This window comes from Zootoca vivipara, chromosome 3 (assembly GCF_965207765.1).
Source record: "Zootoca vivipara chromosome 3, rZooViv2.hap1.1, whole genome shotgun sequence".
NCBI lineage: Eukaryota > Metazoa > Chordata > Lepidosauria > Squamata > Lacertidae > Zootoca > Zootoca vivipara.
In genome coordinates this window covers 70,730,421-70,753,991 of record NC_142586.1, presented here as the reverse complement: position 1 = coordinate 70,753,991, position 23,571 = coordinate 70,730,421, and the positions used below count along the sequence as shown (strand labels likewise).

The following is a 23,571-nucleotide window of genomic DNA, read 5'->3' as shown; positions in this document are numbered from 1 at the left end:
AACTTCAGGCAATACCAATGAGACGGAAACATGGAAGGTGCCTAAAGAAGCCAGGCTGGCTATCTAAAGAACTTTTGACTGAGTTAAGATTTAAAAGGGATATGTACAAAAAATGGAAAAGGGGGGAAATCTCCAGAGAGGAATTCAAACATATAGCCAGCACGTGTAGAGACAAAGTCAGAAAAGCTAAAGCACAGAATGAACTCAGGCTCGCCAGAGAGGTTAAAAGCAACAAAAAGGGCTTTTATGGGTATGTCCGTAGCAAAAGGAAAAACAAGGAAACAGTGGGGTCACTCAGAGGAGAAGATGGTGAAATGCAAACAGGGGACAGAGAAAGGGCAGAACTCCTCAATGCCTTCTTTGCCTCAGTCTTCTCCAAGAAAGAAAACAACGCCCGACCTGAAGAATATGGAGGAGATGATTCAGCAGGGGAAACACAGCCCAGAATAAGTAAGGAGGTAGTACAAGAATACTTGGCTAGTTTAGATGTATTCAAGTCTCCAGGGCCAGATGAACTACATCCAAGAGTATTAAAAGAACTGGCAGAGGTGATTTCAGAACCACTGGCAATAATCTTTGAAAATTCCTGGAGAACAGGCGAAGTTCCAGCAGACTGGAGGAGGGCAAATGTTGTCCCTATTTTCAAAAAGGGGAAAAGAGAGGACCCAAACAATTACCGCCCAGTCAGCCTGACATCAATACCAGGAAAGATTCTAGAGCAGATCATTAAGCAAACAGTCTGTGAGCACCTAGAAAGAAACTCTGTGATCACTAAAAGTCAGCATGGGTTCCTGAAAAATAAGTCATGTCAGACTAATCTGATCTCATTTTTTGACAGAATTACAAGCCTGGTAGATGAAGGGAACGCTGTGGATGTAGCCTATCTTGATTTCAGCAAGGCCTTTGACAAGGTGCCCCATGATATTCTTGTAAAGAAGCTGGTAAAATGTGGGCTAGACAATGCTACCATTCAGTGGATTTGTAACTGGCTTACTGACCGAACCCAAAGGGTGCTCATCAATGGCTCCTCCTCATCCTGGAGAGTAGTGACTAGTGGGGTGCCACAGGGTTCTGTCTTGGGCCCAGTCTTGTTCAACATCTTTATCAATGACTTGGATGATGGGCTTGAGGGCATCCTGAGCAAGTTTGCAGATGACACCAAATTGGGAGGGGTGGCTAACACCCCAGAGGACAGGATCACACTTCAGAATGACCTTAACAGATTAGACAACTGGGCCAAAGCAAACAAGATGAATTTTAACAAGGAGAAATGTAAAGTACTACACTTGGGCAAAAAAAATGAAAGGCACAAATACAGGATGGGAGACACCTGGCTTGAGAGCAGTACATGTGAAAAGGATCTAGGAGTCTTGGTAGACCACAAACTTGACATGAGTCAGCAGTGTGATGCAGCAGCTAAAAAAGCCAATGCAATTCTGGGCTGCATCAATAGGAGTATAGCATCTAGATCAAGGGAAGTAATAGTACCACTGTATTCTGCTCTGGTCAGACCTCACCTGGAGTACTGTGTCCAGTTCTGGGCACCACAGTTCAAGAAGGATACTGATAAGCTGGAACGTGTCCAGAAGAGGGCAACCAAAATGGTCAAAGGCCTGGAAACGATGCCTTATGAGGAACGGCTTAGGGAGCTGGGTATGTTTAGCCTGGAGAAGAGAAGGTTAAGGGGTGATATGATAACCATGTTCAAATATATAAAAGGATGTCATATAGAGGAGGGAGAAAGGTTGTTTTCTGCTGCTCCAGAGAAGCGGACACGGAGCAACGGATTCAAACTACAAGAAAGAAAATTCCACCTAAACATTAGGAAGAACTTCCTGACAGTAAGAGCTGTTCGGCAGTGGAATTTGCTGCCAAGGAGTGTGGTGGAGTCTCCTTCTTTGGAGGTCTTTAAGCAGAGGCTTGACACCCATCTGTCAGGAATGCTTTGATGGTGTTTCCTGCTTGGCAGGGGGTTGGACTGGATGGCCCTTGTGGTCTCTTCCAACTCTATGATTCTATGATTCTGACACCTGTACAACACCTCTGGGCTCCTGGGTGTTTCTGTGAGCTCAGTTCCTCTTCTGGTTTGTAATAAAGCTAGCAAGTTGGCTTTCTTGTTTTGGTTCTGTTTGACAATTCCCAGATAGATTTCTTAACTGTACTTCTTCCTTGTATCTCTTGCTGGTATGTAGCAATCTTTCATATTGCTATCTTTAAAAATTATTTTTAATAAATCCACCTCCTCTATTTGGCTAAAGCCTCGAGTGCTGAATCTAGTTCCTAACTTATTGGTTCCTGCTGCTGACTAACTTGGTGGCCTTGAGGATCAGAGAATAAAGAGCCAGATGACATCCACTAAGGTTCTAGGAGTCTCCTGGCCCAGACTGATTGGAGTGGTGGCAGTGGTCTACCTTGCAGGGTCGATTTTGGACCCTGGTCGTTTGGGTGCTGCTAAAACAACAAGGGCTTTCTTCCAGGATGTTGGGAGCTGTTCCTTGACACCATGTTCGTAATGTGCGAGATGAATGATACTGTGGTCTCACTTTATTCTGAGCTGAAGGAAGCCCCACTCCTACTCCTCCTCCACTCATACAGCTGTGAGGGTGTATCTGTATGTATCTGCTTAGGTGACAGAGTGTGGGTTCTGGTCCTACGCGGGCCATTTGTCTAAGGTCTGCTCCTGGGCTGGAGATGGGACTGAGGGACTGAAAACTGGAAGGAATGGCACGAGCCACATCCTGCAACCACTTTACATGCTGAAGCCCTTGATGGCAGGGAATGCCAAATGCAAAGCAGCTGCCTGCATTGTATTCAGAGCATTTGCCAAAAATTCCCATTGTGGGTGGCTTGTTTCAAAACAAAGAATCCTTCCTTGGGAGGTCCATTTAAAAAAAAATCAGATTACAGTAGAAGGGAGCTGCTAGTGACCAGGGAATTTCTCCCCCCTCTATCTTCAGCTCCTGTAAAGAATGCAAATAGTTATGACAGATTTGTACCAGCCAATGTATACATGGTATTTTTTCCTACCATGAGACCACATTCCTCCCCCTGTCAGTCTATTACTCTTTTGCCAGCTTCAGTCCTCCAAGCAACTTGGAACCCTCTTTTCTCCACCAAACCGTGGCAAGCTGTGCTTTAAAACTACAATAGGACTAATCAGGAGCGACTTAGCTTTCCAAGCTATTTTGAGATTACAAACACCTACATGCACACACAAGGGTGAGATAGAGAAGAAATTCAGTTTGGTCTGCATGCTGATGACAACCAACCTCACCCATACTTTCCAAAACAATATACACTGTATACTTCCCCATTTACACTTCCCTGGGTTTTCGTGGAAATTACATACAAAAATGCATAATACTAGGGGAAAATGCATGCAGAAATATCTGTATATTAGGCAAAATCCCAAATGTGTTTGTTGTTGTTTAGTCGTTTAGTCGTGTCCGACTCTTCGTGACCCCATGGACCAGAGCACGCCAGGCACTCCTGTCTTCCACTGCCTCCCGCAGTTTGGTCAAACTCATGTTCGTAGCTTCGAGAACACTGTCCAACCATCTCGTCCTCTGTCGTCCCCTTCTCCTAGTGCCCTCAATCTTTCCCAACATCAGGGTCTTTTCCCTGATAAATGTGCTAAAATGCTGGCGAATGTTTTTGAGGACTTTAAAGAAAAATGGAAAACTGATGAAACAATGATGAATAAAATTTAAGAGTGGGAAAATAAGAAACTGAGAGAAACTTAAAGGGGACAGATTAGTCCATATCTAACACACTTACTTGCACACACAATCAGCATTGTAGAAGGAGCAAATTTATTCCTGTGGGCATTTTAAAGGCATTTATTGCAGAGGTTTCAAGAGACCTTGGTTTCCTTGTGAATTTGCACGCTGCCAAAAAGCAGTGGAAGGGGCTTCCTTGTCCCAATTACTATAATGCTGTTCCTCCAACAAGACCAACGCCGTTCTGTTTTCTTCCCTTTTTGCTACATTCCATTGCATTGGCAGAATAGCAATAGAGAGTTTGTGTGCCCATCATATGATGCTGGGCAATTCTTGACAGGAGTCAAAACTATTTCAAATTGTTTTCACTCTTCCTATTAGCAATCTATGGAAAAGGCAGGCTAATTTTAGATTACGAACATGTCCCTGGAGTTTTTTTGGAGGGGTTGCATCTTTAAAACAAAATGAAACACCCAAATCATTAATTCATTGACTTTTACAGAAAAAGAAGTTTGAAAGGACACCCATTAGTCATACAGTGTAAAAGAGCGACATCTGGTGGCTTTGTTTATGATCGTATTCCATATTCCCCCTGGTGGATTTACAGTCAGGGTAGACAATACTGATTTTTTTGAATATTTTTTCTGTTGTTATTTTAATTTGTTTCTTGTTTGTAACTGTTATATTAAGGAGGGGCCAGAACGTAATGCTGGACTACAGATTTGCATTCAGAAGATCCCATTTTCATTCCCTTGTATCTCCGGGAAGGCCTGGGAAAGAGTCTGTTGATTCCAGGGGGTTTTAAACGATGGGTATTTTAATCAGTTTATTTCTGGTTCTCTTCTTCTTCTTCGTCGTCTTCTTCACTTATTTATTTACACTCCACATTTTCCCCTGATAGGAACTCAGGGTGGCTTTCTAATAAAATAGCAACAACTAAAAACATGGGGTTGCAGAAAGCAATCATTTAAAAAATAACCATAAACATTAATAGAAATCAAATCATAAACAAATTTAAACAATCTGTTAAAGAACATACAGATAATTACAATAAAACAGCATGGTTCATGTCACTTTTGCATGTGTTTATTCCTAAATCCATGTTCCCTCCTAAATCTGCAACTTTAAAAAGATCTGCAGGTAGATTTCTATTTGGATATGTCCATCAATATATAGTTTTGAACAAATCTACCCAAAATATGTATTTTTGTTATTGACATTCTATTTATTTATTCATAATAAACAAATAATTTCAAGTCCCACAATCTCCCTCTCTTCTCCCCTGCCCCATATACATAGACATCTCATACCTTTTGGAACTTTCCAGTGTTGTACAAAAATTCCGTAATGTTACTGTCCGAGTATATTTCAGTTACCATGCCTACGTTTAATCCCCCAAACCATCCCTTAACTGACTCCACGTCCCTCATTCCTTGCTCTTTCCCTTTCTCACTATATATGTAAGCTCCCAGCTAAGAAAATAACCAGGAGAAAGGATCAGCTAACTAAGAAAAGAACCAAAAACAAGATATAGCAAAACAAGAGAAAAGAAATAGAGATGAAGAGAAAGGGGGGTGGAACAACCACCAAAATTTCCATGTAACAGAGATGATTAATGGATGGGTTCCTGTGATATACCTTTATATTTTTTAAAAAGGACCTTTGTTTTCCTATCACTCAGTTGCCATGTTCACATGACACAGGAAGCCAAACTGAGAAACCTTGGCTATAACTTTTGGTTAGAAAGGAGAGAGCTTAAGCATGGCTCCAGAGTTGGATGACACCTTAAGCCGAACTTTGGGTTTAACTCAGTGTGGCAATGAGGGGACGAAGCCATAGTGAGCATCTCCCTGGAAGCCTGCATCTCTGCATTGTCCTGGTAAATTTGGCTTACCATGTCAGGCAAACTAGGCCAACATGCAGAATCTATGAATTCTTGCCCTATTACTATGAATGTGTCTTCTTTTAAAATTTGATGTCATTTTTTTCGCAACCTGACCAGAGGTGAAATGACCATTAGGAGGAGCACAGAGAGGGGAAACACCATGGTGAGACCCTACCTGCCCGCGGACTGTCTCGCCAGAGTGGTGCATGCTCTGGTTATCTCCCGCTTGGATTACTGCAATGCACTCTACCTGGGGCTACCTTTGAAGGTGACCCGGAAACTGCAAACGGTCCAGAATGTGGCAGCTAGACTGGTGACTGGGAGTGGCCGCCGAGACCATATAAGACCTGAAAGACCTACATTGGCTCCCAGTACATTTCCGAGCATAACTCAAAGTGTTAGTGCTGACCTTTAAAACCCTAAATGGCCTCGGCCCACTATACCACCCCCACTGTTCTGCCCCCCACTGAGGTCCAGCTCTGAGGGCCTTCTGGCAGTTCCCTCGCTACGAGAAGCCAAGTTACAGGGAACCAGGCAGAGGGCCTTCTCGGTAGTGGCACCCACCCTGTGGAATGCCCTCCCACCAGAGGTCAAAGAGAACAACAATTACTAGACCTTTAGAAGGCATCTCAAGACAGCCCTGTGAGAAGTGAGGTTACAAGGAACCAGGCAGAGAGCCTTCTCAGTAGGGCGCCTGCCCTGTGGAATGCCCTCCCATTAGATGTCAAGGATATAAACAACTATCTGACTTTTGGAAGACATCTGAAGGCAGCCCAGTTTAGGGAAGCTTTTAATATTTGATTAATTATTGTATTTCAATATTTTGCTGGAAGACACCCAGAGTAGCTGGGGAAACCACTGGGCGGGGTATAAATAAATTATTATTATTATTATCATTATTATTATGCAGCAAAACCTGACACCTTCATCATCCCAACCTGCAATAAAATATGTCTCCTCCATATCGGTCTCTACAGCCACAGAAAATGTTGTCACTCTCCAATGGTTTGACTTTAACCTTGAAAGTGCACCCTTCATTTGTCTCCTGAGACTGATGGATGTGAACAACAATGAGCTTCCAATTGGTTTCCAGTTCTGCATTGTGATTTATTTCACAACTAATGTGGGCTTTTTAAACTACACCTTAGATTCTAACCCCTGATAGATCTGGAATGTCCAAAGCTTGTACGTCTCCTAAGGTAACAGAAGTTTTAAAAGTCATCTTCATCCTTGTCAGAACCTCTTTCCAAAAGGGTGCAACTATTGAGCAATTTCAGAGTAAGTGACTGATGCAGCTGGTTGTCCAAGATGAGAACAGGATGCTGGATTAGAGAGGCCATTGGCCTGATCCAGCAGGCTCTTCTAGCATTATCTATATTGAAATGGCACTATATCATCAGTATCTATCCTGGCCCATTCAGGTGTATTTGAGTCTAATTCTGATCTCCAGAACATGGCCTGGGAAATCAAGTATGCTTTGTAATACATAAATTGGGGAGAGTAAATCTTCTTTGCGCAGCTGTGAGGTTAATTTAGAAAAAAGCAATATGTGGTTTTATGCCTGCTCCCCAAATAAACTTCCCAAACAGCTTGCCTAAAGGGAGGATGTGTGGGGAAGACCTCTTAAAATATACATAGGATTTCTTCTTAACGTGCATTCTAAGTGCATTTCTTCTTTAAATATGCATTCTGTCAGGCGGCACAGGAAACAACCCCCACGACAGGTTGCCAGGAATGGACAAGACAAGGAAAAGTCATTCCATCTACTTTTATTTAATATTCACAGATAGAGGCCTGGGAATGTAGCCTCTCATAATAATGGTGTCGTCCCAAGTGAATCTCCACCCCCTCTGCCTCTCCCACTTCCTCATTTGTCAATCTCATAGTCTCTCCTAAGGGTGCTGAAAAGTGCCTCTGCCTTTGAGCTCTTTGCTCTCCTACTTTCAAGGCTTGCTGGATTCTGGGAGGGGGAATCCGGAATGCTTTCTAAAGAAACTGAGTCCATCAGCTGTCGCTCCCCTTCTTCTTCTTCTTCTTCTTCTTCTTCTTCTTCTTCTTCTTCTTCTTCTTCTTCTTCTTCTTCTTCTTCTTCCTCCTCCTCCTCCTCCTCCTCCTCCTCCTCCTCCTCCTCCTCCTCCTCCTCCTCTCCCATTATTTCCCAGCTTTTCCCCTCATCTGCCTCTGAGCTGTGACCTCCCTCAAACTCTTATTGCAATTCTGAACTGTCTTCCTCTTCTCTGGAAGGGCCAGGCTGGGGAGGCCGTCTCCACCATTCCTCCTCTGCTCAGTCCCTGACACATTATAAAACATAGTTTCAACTTGAAGCTGCTTTGCAATGTTCAGGGAAAAGCAAAATCTGAAAGATAACTAAGTTCTGATTCGTACAATACATGTAGTCCAGGAGCAGAGATCAAGTCAGTTTGCATTAAGATCCACAAAGAACAAATTCCTCAGGCATCCATAATTTAAACAGGCCGTCCTGCTTAAATAACAAAACTGCTGAAATTGCAAGACACAGGAACTATTGTGACTCCATCAATGTATTGATACACAGAGTGACTGGGGAAACCCAGACAGATGGGTGGGGGTATACATTATTATTATTATTATTATTATTATTATTATTATTATTATTATTATTATTTTATTAAAAATGAAAACCTAATTATATTCCAAGAGACAATGCAGGAGGCAGGCAGCCCTTCGAATATAGGTTGCTTCCTCAGATCTTGCAGTTAACCTCATACTTCATCTTTGCTCCTAGTTTGCTTTTGGCTAAACACTCTTCAAATCTTCTGTCCATTTCTTGGTTCTGAGATTCTGAGAACAGGCTTTTCCAGTCACCAACAGATCCTGCAAATATTTAAGAAAAATGAATAGTTTTAACATATATTCAGAAGGTATTTTATTAAGCTGGAGTCTCTTCAGTGGGGTGGATTTGCAGCAATGGCCTCCCAGACACAGTGTCACTTGCCACTTGCAGGAAAAGGGAGCGGACGGCCAAGACAGCAGCAAAGTTATGGCAGTGCGATGGCAGTCTTTTACAGAGGAATTTTTCATTGCAACTAAGTCAAAACTAACTTTAAAAGAGGACAGTGCACTGGTTCTCACTTCACAATAGGGTAGACAATTATGCAATGTCAAAAAAGTGGATTTGCATACATTTGAATAGAAATACATCTCACCAGATTGGGGAAGACACCAAGTGACTTGTGTGCTCCTTAAACCAACCTTGGACTGGACAGCCCTCAAACAGAGGACACCTTTAGCTAAAGAACGACTAGGAGCAGCTCTTGAAAATAGATCACTGTCTTTTGTAAAGTAGGACTCATGGACATCCTATTCCACAAACTCCAACCATCTCTTGTGGGATGTATGTCTGAGTGATATTTGAAAAATCACCACCTGTTTCTCTTTTAAAATCTATTATCCAATTTGTATCTACTTCTGACACCAAAGTAGGAGACACAAAAGACAGGACTGCCTAATGATGTGAGGGGGACCTTGGTGTAGTTCCTTCTGATGGATCCCTCCTATGCCAAGTCCCCCATATAACATGGGTGCCCTCTTAGCTCTTGGAAACAGGGGGCAGAATCAAATCATTGTGGGAAAACTAAGTTGTGGCTCCCAGTTGCTCAGTGCTGTCCACTACTGGAAAAAATATGTGAACAGGAGAGTCCAAAGCAGGAATAAGAAGGGGGCTTCAATGGGGCATGAGCAAGTTCCCCAGGATGCCGTATGCTGATACCAGTGATATGATGATGGGAGCTTTTTCTTCACCATAATCCTCAACAACTTCTGAGCTGATTTTATTCAATCAAACATGGATTCCTATTCCTTTACCCTGTGTTCTTGGATGATAACAAGGAATGATAACATGCCTTGAAATCACAGGTCTGAACTGAAATATAAACCTTGCAAGCCTTTGTGACAGCCCTAATTTACAAAACCATACACACAAAAATAGCTTGATAAGTAACTGTACATAGTTGTGATCACTTAGCAGACAACTGTCAGTGAACAATCTTATTAACCCTCACCATACCCTAGAAATTTACCTTTGCGGAAAAGAGCGTCTCCAAATGCTCCATGAGTTTCGATAGATTTCTGCTTCATAGCTTTGAAGCTGCATTCTTCTACAACACTTTTAATTTCTTCTTCAGTCACGGAAAACCCACAGAATTTAGCTATTTTTTGCAATCCTGAATGTATATCCTTTTGTTTTTTCATAAACAAGAGAGAGCATATTGCATATGTCAAAAATATTATATCTATAGTGGAGCAAAAGTAATGTGTTTGTTAAATTAACACAACATCATCTACTACTCAGTAGTCCAAAGACTTCACTACCCTTTTGTCAATCTCATTTAAATACCTATTTAGGCATATGGACATATGAAGCTATATGTTTAAATTAGGACTGATTGGTTAATGTTTTTTGTAAGTCAGCTGGCAATGTTTTCCCCCTTTCTTTTTGTTATATTTTTTAAATAACATTACTTTAAAATATGAAATATACTCGGAGTCGAGAGTGAATTTCATGCTCTTTATTCAGCTCATATTCATCAAGGAGGAGAAGAGAAGACGAATCGCTCTTTTCCCAAAACCATCTGCTTATATACATTATTTCCACAATGGGCCTTGCGTGATTGGCTACTTCAGGGCTACACCCGTGGGCCAATTATATTGTGGATTGACTTCTGCCTGCAGCCTGATTGGCTGCTCCTACAGGCCAATCAGGTAGCAGATTCACTTCTGCCAGCCGCCTGATTGGCTGCTCCAGCAGGCCAATCAGGTTGCGGATTCACTTCCACCTGGAGTTGGATTGGGTAGCTCCCGCTGATTCTGAATCCTATTGTTCTAGGATTCAGCTCAGTACATAACACCCCTCCCCTCTAAGTTCCAGTCCTGCCCGGGAAGTTGCATTCGTAGTCCCCAAGGTCTGCTGGCCGCCTCCGTGTGCGTTGTGGCCTGGGGTGTTCCTTGGTCAGGGGTTCTGGTTCTGGCTCGTGTTCCGAGGCTGCTGGCTGTGCCGGGGCTGTCTGGTCTGGCGCCACTGAACCACTAGGTTGTGACTCTGGTTCCGGTGTCCTTCCAGCCTCGGGGCGCCCCTCTGTGCCTACTGCTTCTGCTTCTGCTTCCCCTGCCCACCCCTCTCGCTCTACAGGCCTCACTGCCCTGCTGTCCCCTTGGGACCCCTCTGTCCCGCTCTCCTCCCGGGTTCCTCCTGGGAATCGTCGCCGTAGCTGGTCGCAGTGGCGGCGCCAACATTGCCCCCCTTCCGTTAGTACCTCGTACGACACGGGACCGGTCACCTTGGTGACTGTGGTGGGTACCCATGCTGGGCCTGCCCCAAAATTCTTTGCATACACTGGGTCCTGGGCCACAAATGTCCGGGGGTTCCTGCCTTTCCCCACCACTACCTCATCCTGAGCTCTGTCGGGGTGAAGTCGGTCCAGTCTAGTTGCAAGGCGCCGGCCCATGAGTAGTTCAGCTGGGCTCCGGCCCGTCGTTGTGCTTGGGGTGCTGTGCTGTGCTAGAAGAAATGCGGCAAGGCGGTATTCCCAGTCCCCTTGTGTTATGCGGCGGAGGCTGTCCTTGGTGGTCCGCACCATGCGCTCCGCTTGGCCATTGGTGGCAGGGTGGAATGGTGCTGAGCGGATGTGGCGGATGGCGTTCTGCGCTGTGAAGGTCTGGAACTCCTCTGACGTGAATGCGGTTCCATTGTCCGAGACGAGGGTGTCAGGGAGCCCGTGGGTTGCAAACAGCTTACGTAGTACCCGGATGGCTGCCGCCGTAGAAGTGGACGGTACCAGTGCGACCTCCAGCCATTTGGTGTAGGAATCCACCACTATGAAGAATGTTTTTCCCTGGAAGGGGCCAGCGAAGTCCACGTGCAAGCGTGACCATGGATGTCGGGCGGACTCCCAGGGCTGGACTGGGGCCCTTGGGGGATCCGGGCGGGATTCTTGGCAGGTCTGGCAGTGTTGGACCCAGGCCTCTATCTCTCTGTCAATCCCCGGCCACCACACATAACTCCTGGCAAGGGCCTTCATCCTCACTACCCCTGGGTGTGTCTCGTGTAGGGCTGTGAGGACCCTTTTGCGGAGGGGCTGGGGAACAACGACCCTGCTTCCCCATAACAGGCACCCCTTGTGGGCCGACAGTTCATGTTTGCGGTTTGTGTAGCCAGCGAATTCTGGCCCGGGGCTGCTGCTGGGCCATCCTCGCCACACCCAGTCCAGGACCCGGGAGATGACCCTATCTTTTGTGGAATGGTGCGCAACTTCTTGTGCCTGAATGGGTCGGTCGGGAAGCAGCTCCAGGGTCATAACCTCTTGCGCAGGCGCTGGGTCGGGGCCTGTTTCTGGTAGTGGTAGCCTGCTGAGTGCGTCTGCGTGGCCCATCGCCTTCCCAGGGCGGTGGATTAGTGCATACTGGTAGCCGGCAAGGAAAATTGACCACCTGAGGACACGTGGAGACAACACTTGGGGGGTCTGCTTCTCGGGGGCAAACAGGCCAAGCAACGGCTTGTGGTCAGTCACTATGGTAAAGGGCCGCCCGTACAAGAAATCATTGAATTTTTTTACGCCCTTCACGATTGCCAGACCCTCCTTGTCAATCTGTGAGTAGTTTCGTTCGGCTGCAGCAAGCGTCTGGGAGAAGTATGCCACCGGCACCTCTCTTCCATCCGGGAGTTGGTGTCCCAGGACAGCGCCGATGCCATAGGGAGAGGCGTCGCATGCCTGCACCACTGGCAGCCTCTCGTCGAAGTGTGCCAAGACCGAGTTCGAGACGAGCAAGTCCTTGACTGCCTGGAATGCGGCCCTTTGTCGCTGGCCCCACACCCAAGGGGCCCTTTTATCTAGGAGTCTGTGTAGGGGCTCCGCTACCGCTGCCTTATGGGGAAGGAAGGCATGGTAAAAGTTCAATAGTCCCAAGAATGACTGAAGTTCGGGCTTGCTCTTGGGCGCTGGGGCCTCACAAATGGCCCGTACCTTGTCACCGGTTGGATGGACCCCTTCTGCGTCCACCTTAAATCCCAGAAAGTCCACCTGCGGCACTCCCAGTAAACACTTTTCCCGCTTCACCTTGAGGCCCGCCGTCTGGAAACGGTGCAGGACGGAGCGGAGGCGGTCCTCAAATTCCTCTGGTGTGGGCCCGGCGATCAGTACATCATCGAAGAAGGGGGTGACGCCAGGAATCCCTTTAAGGAGAGAGTCCATTAGATTCTGGAATATGCCTGGTGCCACGCTAACGCCAAATTGCAGCCGCTTTACTCTGAATGCCCCTCTGTGCGTCACAATCGTCTGAGCCTCTGCTGTGGCTTCGTCCACAGGCAACTGTTGATACGCTTGGGCCAAGTCCAGTTTGCCAAAGATTTTTGACCCAGCCAGGGTGGCGAGGACATGGCTGACCACTGGCACTGGGTATGCATGGGCCGTGAGAGCCTTGTTTATGGTGCATTTGTAGTCTGCACAGATGCGGACCGAACCATTAGGCTTGACGGGTGTGACAATTGGAGTTTCCCAGGGGGCGTTGGGCACCGGCTCCAGCACTCCTTGCTCCACGAGCCGGTCCAATTCCTCGTCTATGCGGGGTTTCAGGGCGAACGGGACCCGGCGGGCCTTGTGCCTGATGGGTCGTACAGCGGGGTCTAGCTGTAGGGCAATGGGGGGTCCTGTATATCATCCCAATGCCCCATCGAAAACCCCTGGAAACTCTTTGCATATGGCGTCCACGTCCACTTGTAAGCTAGTGCGGTTCACCCTGGTAACGGCTAGCCCCAGAGGTCCAAACCATGCCAGTCCCAGTAAGCTAACGTAGGGGCCCTTAACTACCAGCAAGTCCAATTGTTGCTTTCGCCCTCGATATTGCACCCTGAAGGTCCCCACCCCCATAGTAGGGACCTTACGTTTCTGGAAGTCCCGGAGGGTGAATGGGGCCGGCCTTAGTTTGGGACCCCCATTAGGGCACAGTTCCCTTAATGTTCGGGCCGAGATTATGGATAGAGTTGAACCCGTGTCCAGCTCCATGCGGCATGGGGCTCCCTCTATCTGTACCTCTATATAAATTTTTTCTGTGCTGGGATGGGGCAACTGGAATACCTGGTAGTCCGTGATCTCCGTCGAGTTGCCTTGGTGCATGGTGCCGTGTGACCTGGGGCTCCTGGGTCGGTCATCTGATGCTTGTCGACGGGTGAGTCGAGCCCGACACACCCGGGCGATGTGTCCCAATTTTCTGCACTGCCTGCACTCTGCGTTGCGGAAACGACAGGTCCTCCTCTCGTGGTTCTCCCCGCAGCTTGCACAGTTCCCTCCTTCTCGTCGAGGCTGCTGTGGTGTGTGTGCTGCTTGAGTGCGCCGCTGTACTCGGTGTACTTCCTCCCTGTCAGATTCGGATTCGTCGGTGAGGTCTTCGTGGTAGACCCTCGGTTGGGATGGCGGGGCCGGTCGTGCCTCTTGCGTTGACCTCTCGGCGGCTTCGGTTGCCAGGGCTTCCTCCAGAGCAATCTGGAACGTGAGGTCTTTTTTGGCGTAGAGGCGTCGTTGCAACATCTCGTCCCTCAGGCCACCGACGAGGCGGTCACGAAGCATGTTCTCCAACTCTGAGAAGTTGCATAACCGGGCGGCTTGGCGGAGGGAGGTCACAAACCCAGTTATGGTTTCCCCTGGGGCTTGCCGCTTTGCGTAGAAGGCATTTCGGCAAGCTACCACCGAGGGCTGTGGTGAAAAGTGCTCCTTCAGCCGTTCCATTATTGTTTTGTAAGAGACGGTAGCGACATCTCTAGGTGCAAGGAGAGCCCGGGCGATTTCAAACGTCTCCTCTCCACAGACGCTGAAGAATGTCGCCCTCTTCATGGCATCGTTGGTGACTTCTTTCGCTTGCAGGAGGAAGTTGAAACGGGCGGCGTACCCTTCCCAGTCTCCTGATGCTGGTTTGAATGGCAAGAAGCTGCTGTCGGTTGCCATTCTGGGTTCCTTGGGTCCTGGAGCTGAAGCCTGGATGCACGGTGCGATGCAGCGGTGCAGCAGGTGGCGGTGCTGCGGTGCAGTGCGTGGTGGCGGTCAGCTCAGCAGGATCCCACCTTCGTCGCCAGTGAAATATACTCGGAGTCGAGAGTGAATTTCATGCTCTTTATTCAGCTCATATTCATCAAGGAGAAGAAGAGAAGACGAATCGCTCTTTTCCCAAAACCATCTGTTTATATACATTATTTCCACAATGGGCCTTGCGTGATTGGCTACTTCAGGGCTACACCTGTGGGCCAATTATATTGTGGATTGACTTCTGCCTGCAGCCTGATTGGCTGCTCCTACAGGCCAATCAGGTAGCAGATTCACTTCTGCCAGCCGCCTGATTGGCTGCTCCAGCAGGCCAATCAGGTTGCGGATTCACTTCCACCTGGAGTTGGATTGGGTAGCTCCCGCTGATTCTGAATCCTATTGTTCTAGGATTCAGCTCAGTACATAACAAAATATAAGAATAAAAATGATGTTTTAACTCTACACTGAAGGTGGAGGCCAGTGTCATATAAAAAGAAACTCACACAAGTGGGTTCTTCAGCTGTGGTCTCAGCCCTGCTTCCTCCTGGCCTTCAAAAATGACAGGTGTAGAGCGACCTAGGTATCCCTTGAGAGGTATTCTAGCCTAATATATGCTTTTGCTTTCAAAACTCTGGCCAGAAGAAACCATCTCTTTGGCTTAGCTGCCAGCGTAGGCCACAACCCTAGACAACAACTGTGTTATGAGCATTTCAGAAAACGGTCAGATATGAAATGGCATGTCCGTACGCACTCATCACAGACAGGACATTCACGTATAAAGTGTCCTTGTGCATTTATCGCTTCGATAGCAGTTTAGAAAAAAAAACACCTAGTTTTGATCTTCCTGGGGCTAATGTTAACCTCACCTCCTTAAGTTCTTCGTAACATATGCCCATGACATTTTCATCGTCAATGTACTTGTCCCATTCTGAGACATGGTCAAAGTAGGAGCCCCAACACACTGGATAAAAAGGAGACGAGAGCTGCATGATTTCAACATTTTAAAGCTTATCATTATAAGCAAATTCAGCTATACAAATTAGAATTGCTGGGGGAAGCAGCATTGTTTCCCACAAAGAACACTTCAAAGTAGAAACTATACAAATTTGGGGAGCATTTCAGCAGTTTTTCCTTTTTGTGTGGGGGTTTAAGAGGTTCCTAGTGGTTTCCTGTTGGTGCACAGAAGCCAGTAGCTTTATTTTTCAACTTTTCTCCCATCCCAAATGTCATTCTGGGTGGAAAGAATGTGCGACCCACCACTATCCTACCAGAGTAAGCTCGCCAAAGCATTTTCACCATTTTGTGGCCTTATCCCTGGTTTCTTCCATGCCCAGAGCCCCCTAGAATTCACACATACACCTTAGATCCTTAATGCAAGAACTATCTGAGGATTTAAAGCTCACTGTTAGCATACACACACACACACACACACACACACACACACACACACACACACATGGATGTTTTAAGAAGGCATGTACATGCATGGCTGTCATGGACTGGCTGGGTGCACAGGAGTGGTGGGAAGCACTAGCTAGGGAACCCCCAAGGGAACCTCCAAGTGATGACAGCTCAGAGCCAGAGGATTGGTGGTGGGACAATGATGAGTTGTCAGAGGGAAAAGAGGGAGCAGGCTAGGAAGAGGGGGTGTCAGGAGCTGAAGAGGGGAAAGGCTTTAGTGAGCAGGAAGAGGCTGGGGCAGAGAGCAGTCTAGAATCAGAGATTGGAAAGGAAAGGCGTCAAGGCAAAGATCAAGCAGGCTGCTGAAGAATCCCGGGGGTCTCCCCCTCCTGCTGCAACTAGGTCCCCTCCCCCCTGATCTCCCAGAACCCTCAGGGGTATGAAGATGGCAGAGAAGAGACAGGCAAGATGATAGCGCTTCAGATTGCTTGGGAAGGAATTGGGGGAGGAGGAGTCTTAGGCAACTGCGGGAAGGCGGGGGACCTTAAGGTAAAGGTAAAGGGACCTCTGACCATTAGGTCCAGTCGCAGACGACTCTGGGGTTGCAGCACTCATCTCGCTTTCCTGGCCGAGGGAGCCGGCGTACAGCTTCCAGGTCATGTGGCCAGCATGACTAAGCCGCTTCTGGCGAACCAGAGCAGCGCACGGAAATGCCTTCCCGCCGGAGCAGTACCTATTTTTTCTACTTGCACTTTGACATGCTTTCGAATTGCTAGGTTGGCAGTAGCAGGGACCGAGCAATGGGAGCTCACCCCGTCGCGGGGGTTCGAACCGCCGACCTTCTGATCAACAAGCCCTAGGCTCTGTGGTTTAACCCAGAGCGCCACCCGCGTCCTTACAACTGCCTCACTGGGGCAAGATCTAATGGGAAGAGTTGCTGTGCTCACTAGACCTGAGCTGTTTTGTTTCTTTGAATAAAGAGTTAACTTCACTGGCACATTGTGAGTTATTGCTGACCTGCTCCCCATACCCACCCTGACAATATAGGATTTTAAACGTTGAAACCAGCACATTGAAATTAGCTTAGATACGAACTGGCAAACAGCACAGCTCATGAAGGTCTAGGGTCCGGACACTGAGGTCCAGCACCAAGGGCCCTCACAGCGAGAAGCAAATTTACAGGGAGCCAGGCAGAGGGCTTTCTTGATAGTGGCGCCCACCCTGTGGAACGCCCTCCCATCAGATGTCAAAGAAATAAACAACTATCTGACTTTTAGAAGACATCTGAAGGCAGCCCTGTTTAGGGATGCTTTTTATATTTGATGAATTATTGTATTTTAATATTTTGTTGGAAGACACCCAGAGTGGCTGGGGAAACCAAGTGTATAAATATATTATTATTATTATTATTATTATTATTATTATTATTATTATTATTATTATTTTACATGGCCAAAGGCCAAACTTCCAACAGAAGTTATGCCACTAGATTCTGGAGTGATTGATGTTGCTGGCCCATCTTCAAAGGCAGACCCAGCACAATACAGTAGTCAAGTCAAGTGGTTATCATACATTGGAGCCAACTCCTAGAGGCCGAGGTCCCTTCGCCCTCCCCCCATAAAATATTTGAGGTGGCCAGCTCCCACCCAAAGTTGATGGACATTTCCATTCAAATTGTGTCTGTGTGCTACATCTTGAGATTGATTATGCAGGGCAGGGCTTACCTGCCCCTCCCCAATTTTTTATTCTAGTTGTCACCCTTCTTTCCATAGCATTCCTGGCCGTGTCTAGGTCCTAAGTCTCTGCGAAAGGATGAAGCTGGCATATTAACCAGAGGTGAAAGTACATACACTTGGTTTCTGCTGCCACCTAGATATCCAAATGGGGTCCTAGATCCAGAACCTCTTCCCATACCATGAACTACTTTTGCATATATATTTTTGACATTTGCTGTAAAATAAAAAGGATACCTTTTCCATTCATAAAATCTCTGAAATATGCATCCCATGTTGCATTAGGAAAGGCAGAAAAATTATTGCTGAAGTGAAAATAAGACACCATTGTATCTTTGGGATTCCGAGTCAGCGCCAGTATCTGAAAAAATTAAGATAGGATTCGTGCTTTAAGATTGTGCTCTTAATGCTCTGAAATAATATTTAAGTGAATGCTGCAGTAAAGCAGTCTTAGCTGAAAGACTATAAGATGTATGCACTCACCTTGGCTTTATTTTTGAAAATAGATTTGGGTAGTAAAAGAGGAGGGAGATGAGTTACTATGATCCTTCTGGAAGGTAATTTCGTCATCCTCTTAAATAAGATAGAAAATAAACACTGTGGTCAATCCATTCCTTTCTTCACTACATTGTAGTATGAATTGCAGTGGAAACATTTCCTTCCAGATCTTTCACTAGATCTATTTTCATTTTATTTATTTAATCCCTAGCCTGGTTGGTTCCTAAATGTCTACATAACATACAAAGCACTCTTCCCAATTCTGATTTTAAAGCACAGCTACCACTTTTCTGGGAATGTGTGTGTGTGTGTGTTTGTAATGTCATGTGGTAAATACAATTCTTTCATTGTGTGCACAGTTATCAGTATTTTACAGTTAATTTTTTTTAAACCTGGTTATAAAGACTGATGGGTGAACTTCCAGCTGACCAGGAAAAAGGAAAAATAAACACGATGATGAGCTAGATTTCTGGAACTGGCAGATTTCAGAACACTTTATATGTGCTGCTGTTAATACAAATGACAAAGTGAAATCAACATCTGCGGGGGAAAGTGCATCCCCAATCTAAACCAAACAAAAATTGCAAACCCTCTTCCAATGACTCCTGGCGAGGTTGTGCCTCCCTGGTACATGTCATTATTACGCTCTGTGTCTTCAATCTGCTCTTCGGCTAAAAAGAAGAACTTTTAACAGTCAGAGATGGGAATACATGTGACTGTACCGTGAAATGACATGAAGCAAGTTCTTAAAATAAATAAACAAACAAACTTGCCTCAGAGACACTGTGTCCATCAGGCCATGAATACTTTGGCTTGGCCACCTGTGCCCCTCAGGATGACACGACATAATCACGTGGCCAACTGCGACCAAGCCACAGCTTTTTGCAGTTTAAAATAGGGGAGAAGACGGAAACTGTTTGGCCACCTCAGCGAAATATTACCGGGTACTCCCCTCACCCCAAAGTGATGCAATTCCTCCACGCTCCCACAAAAATAAGTAAAATCTCCATGGAAGGTTTTCTCCAGACACCAAAATGTGCTGGGGAAAGCATTAAGGCAGATCCGCGCTGTACATTTAAAGTATGTTCAATGCGCATTTGAGGGATGTCATATGCTTAAAATGTGCATTGATTGTGCTTTAAATGTGTGGTGTGGCTCTGCAGTAAGTTGAACAGTTAAGTTGAACACCCAAATAATCGGAAAGAGCATGTGCTGCTGGCTTCTATGGGCTCAACATGTATGGAGAAAGGCCAATGTTATTTCCCTCTAGCATAGGAATCCAAATGTCTGCTCCTTGGGTGACAGAGTTCTGATGCTTCCTAAACTCATTTTTAAAAAGAGTGGTTCTCCTAGACAATGAGCACTATCTGTCTGCTTTCCAGAGGCTAATTTATGCCAGTGATGTGCTGATTGCTGGTGAACTAACCTTGATGGCATCTAGATCCCCGAACTCAAGACGTGGAGGCACTGCCAATTCCTCTTCAATTGCCATTCTTCTTTTATATTCCTCTTCTGTATATTTCCCAGCCCTGAATTCCAAGTCACGTAGCATGGTTTCAAGCCAGTTTGTACCTGAATGAGATGCAAAATGTCTGGGGTATGTGCTTCATGCTTCTTTTTAATAACCAGCTCATGGAAATCCCTAATAATAATAATAATAATAATAATAATAATAATAATAATAGTAATTTATTATTTATGCCCCGCCTATCTGGCTGGGCTTCCCCTGCCACTCTGGGCGGCTTCCAACAAACATTAAAATACATCAAATATCACAGATTAAAAACTTCCCTAAACAGGGCTGCCTTTAGGTATTTTCTAAATGTCAGGTAGTTGTTTATCTCTCTGACCTCTGATGGGAGGGTGTTCCACAGGGTGCCACTACCGAGAAGGCCCTCTGCCTGGTTTCCTGTAGCTTTGCTTCTCGCAGTGAGGGAACCGCCAGAAGGCCCTCGGCGCTGGACCTCAGTGTCTGGGCAGAACGATGGGGGTGGAGACGCTCCTTCAGGTATACTGGACCCAGGCCGTTTAGGGCTTTAAAGGTCAGCACCAACACTTTGAATTGTGCTCAGAAACGTACTGGGAGATAATGTAGGTCTTTCAAGACCGGTGTTATGTGGTCTCGGCTCAAGGACACTGCCCACAAATAAAGAATTTATCCAAAATGTAAAAAGTTATTATTAAATTGGTATTTAAAAGACGAAATTGTTAAGGATGTAATGGTAAAATGGGCCCAAGACTTCAGATATACAATAGAATTAGAGAAATGGGGAAATCTTTGGAAATATGATATCAAATTTACAGCCTGCTATTTAAATAAAGAATTTTTTAAAAAAATGATGTGCAGGTGGTACCTCACTCCATCAAAATTGGTGAAAATGAACAAAAAAACCAGTAGTAAGTGCTGGAGATGTAACCATAAGGATGGGAATCTATTCCACATGTGTCTTTAGAAAGCATGCTAGACCCTCCCCCCCCCCGAACCTGGCGAGCCCTGAAAGTAGAAGAGCAGAGGGCTCAGAAGCAAAGAGCCCTCAGCACCACTGGTAGAACAGATGATGAATGAGGAAGTGGGAGAGAAGGGGAGGAGAGATTTACTCGGGGCAACACCATTATTCCAAGAGGCTGCATTCCCAAGCCTCTCTCTGTAAACATTGAATAAAAGGCAGATGGTAAGAACTTTTCCTTGTCTTCTCCATTCCTGGCAACCTGCCACGGGAGTTGGTTCCTCTGACCATTCCTCTGACCATTATTAATGTTCAGACATGAATGTGTAGTCTGGGTGTGAAGCCAAATCAGACAGTTCTCCATTTTTTAGTATATAAATAGGGAGAGTCATACAAGTACTCCTCCTGTGACTCTTTCCTCTTCGTGGTTGGGCTATTTAGATTCATTGGCTATAGGTAACTGCACCTTTGTAATTTGTTTTTTATACTGAATATGTTCCATGTAGGGTTATGTTCTTCATATACTGCCTTTCATAAGACATTTTTGTTAGGGTGGAAAAGATGGCTACTCACCCGTTTTAGGATATCCTGCCAGGATCACATCATCCGTTCTGGCATCAAAGGTTTCAAGAGCTTGGAAATTTTCTAGCTTGCAAATAGCAAGAGGATACAAAATCCCTTTATAAGTAAATAGCTTATCTTCTGGAGCTAGCTTGTCAGCATCAGCCGACATCTTGTCCAGAATTTCAATACGTTTCCTGTTCATGGTCATCTTTGTATCTGATGGAATGGACACTTGATGAAGACTGAGATGTGAGCTACTCTGCCCGAACAGATTGATACTTATGTTGATCAGAAAAAGTTAATATATTACCAAGATTATGATTCCTATCTGGTGATGCAGTTCACAGTGTTACTGTTTAACCAAGATGCTTGTAAAGTATCTCTAGCCTTTGTATTTCCCATTCCATACTCACGGCAGTCCTTGATATCTGGGCTTCTGATTCTTTCAGAAGTCATCATTATCAAGAAGAGTTTTGCTGGATCAGTTCAGGTCCTCATAGAAATTGGTTTGGTGTGTTCAGAAAACAGGCATTGCAAAGCAGGAGAAAGAGACTCATTAATAAGTGTGGCAAACAATGAAAAGTGTCAGCAAGTCGTAGAGCAGCCATAATACCATGTATATGTCATAGAATCATAGAGTTGGAAGAGACCACAAGGGCCATCCAGTCCAACCCCACAGGAAACACCATCAAAACATTCCTGACATATGGCTGTCAAGCCTCTGCTTAAAGACCTCCAAAGAAGGAGACTCCACCACACTCCTTGGCAGCAAATTCCACTGCCAAACAGCTCTTACTGTCAGGAAGTTCTTCCTAATGTTTAGGTGGAATCTTCTTTCTTGTAGTTTGAATCCATTGCTCCATGTCCGCTTCTCTGGAGCAGCAGAAAACAACCTTTCTCCCTCCTCTATATGACATCCTTTTATATATTTGAACATGGCTATCATATCATATCATCATATCATATGTCCATTGATTGAAATCAGTGCAAATAAATGATTTTGGACCACCACTTCAAGGGTTTGTAAAATAGGGTTATTTTCCAGCAGCATTTTACAAGAAGATAAACAATGAGCCATGCACAGTTGATAACCTTCATCCCATATCAGCTAGTTTCTTCTGCTTTTGTCTTAAGAGAGCTATTGATTTCTCTGACTAAGTTTGCTTAAACTATTGCACACAGAAGTATGAACTACTGTGGCCACACCCTTACGTAAAAGCTTTGCTTTAAATGCCTTATCTTGGCGTTCTGAGACCAAATGCTACCCTTCAAAGTTTAGCACCTCAGGCCCTGCGAATGAGGAAGTGAGTTGGGGAAGGAGTTAGCTGCAGTTAAACTTAGCTGATTGCAGGTTCTGGGAGCTTATGACCAGAGCTTGTGACCAGGACTTGTGAACATGGGAATTTGTGAGGGTGTTGAGCGGGGAAGGCCCTTGGTGCTGTCTCAATGCATAGAACTAAGAGACATGGGAGGTGAAGAAGCTGCTGCAGAGACCTGCAACACCTGTGCCATGTTTGTCTTCCTCCCAGAGAACATGCAGAAGTATCCTTGTGGCAACTGCAAACTGATTGCCTTGCTGAAAGAGAAGGTATAGCAACTTGAGCTACAGAGCAAGATGCAGAATTTTTCAATAGAGTTGAGTGGACTATGCTGGACTAGTAACACAGGCGGGGTGCCCTTAGAGAGGAAGGAGATTGCCCACTGCAAGTGATGAAACCCTGGAGGAACATGACACACAGAAGCAGGGCTGTCAGGAGCCATGCTGCGTCACTGGAGCTGCAACATGGATTCCACACGCTCACCTCACAGTTTCAACTGGGAGCTGCGTTGCAAAATTCAGGGAAATGCGGAATATTGTGTCCTCCCTAAAAGAGGGCACGTGTTGTGGTGAGACCTGGAGACTGACCTCCTGTGTTGTGGGTGGGTAAGATTGGTCAGCCACAACACCCGATTGGTAGGTCCCTTTATGTTGGGTTCAATCTGGCCAATGGGGCGCAGTCCAAACGGATTGAGGAGGCCTATATATTCACATGCACGTGACCCAGAGCTTCCTCTTTCGGTGCGTACATTTGGAACACCTGCCCACCTCTCCCTACTTTTAGGGCTTTTGTGCTTGACCTTGCTATGCCGCCGTGTGTCGTCTGTCGTTGGGACAGGGGCACGGTAGGAATTTCCCCCACTTGGCTGATTGGCTGTGGCCATTGGGGTTTTGCCTGCCGTGTAGCAAATTGTCACATCTTGTAATGTTGTGGATAGGCACTGGTTCAGGTGATAGGG

At 45.9% G+C, this 23,571-nt stretch overlaps 1 protein-coding gene across 2 annotated transcripts; it reads right to left on the bottom strand.

The window, feature by feature from the left end:
• Positions 1-8,190: 8,190 nt before the first annotated feature.
• LOC118081926 (sulfotransferase 6B1-like) lies at positions 8,191-21,635 on the bottom strand. Of its 2 annotated transcripts, XM_035108529.3 has the most exons (7): positions 21,304-21,635; positions 19,710-19,855; positions 18,269-18,358; positions 18,023-18,146; positions 15,518-15,612; positions 9,663-9,819; positions 8,191-8,457 (listed from the first exon to the last, which is right to left on the bottom strand). In XM_035108529.3, the coding sequence occupies exons 1-7, from the start codon at positions 21,500-21,502 to the stop codon at positions 8,327-8,329; spliced, it is 942 nt and encodes a 313-aa protein (XP_034964420.1). In that variant the 5' UTR covers positions 21,503-21,635; the 3' UTR covers positions 8,191-8,326. The 2 variants fall into 2 exon arrangements, with proteins under 2 accessions (XP_034964420.1, XP_088522515.1); XM_088666389.1 differs by lacking the exon at positions 18,269-18,358.
• Positions 21,636-23,571: the final 1,936 nt, after the last annotated feature.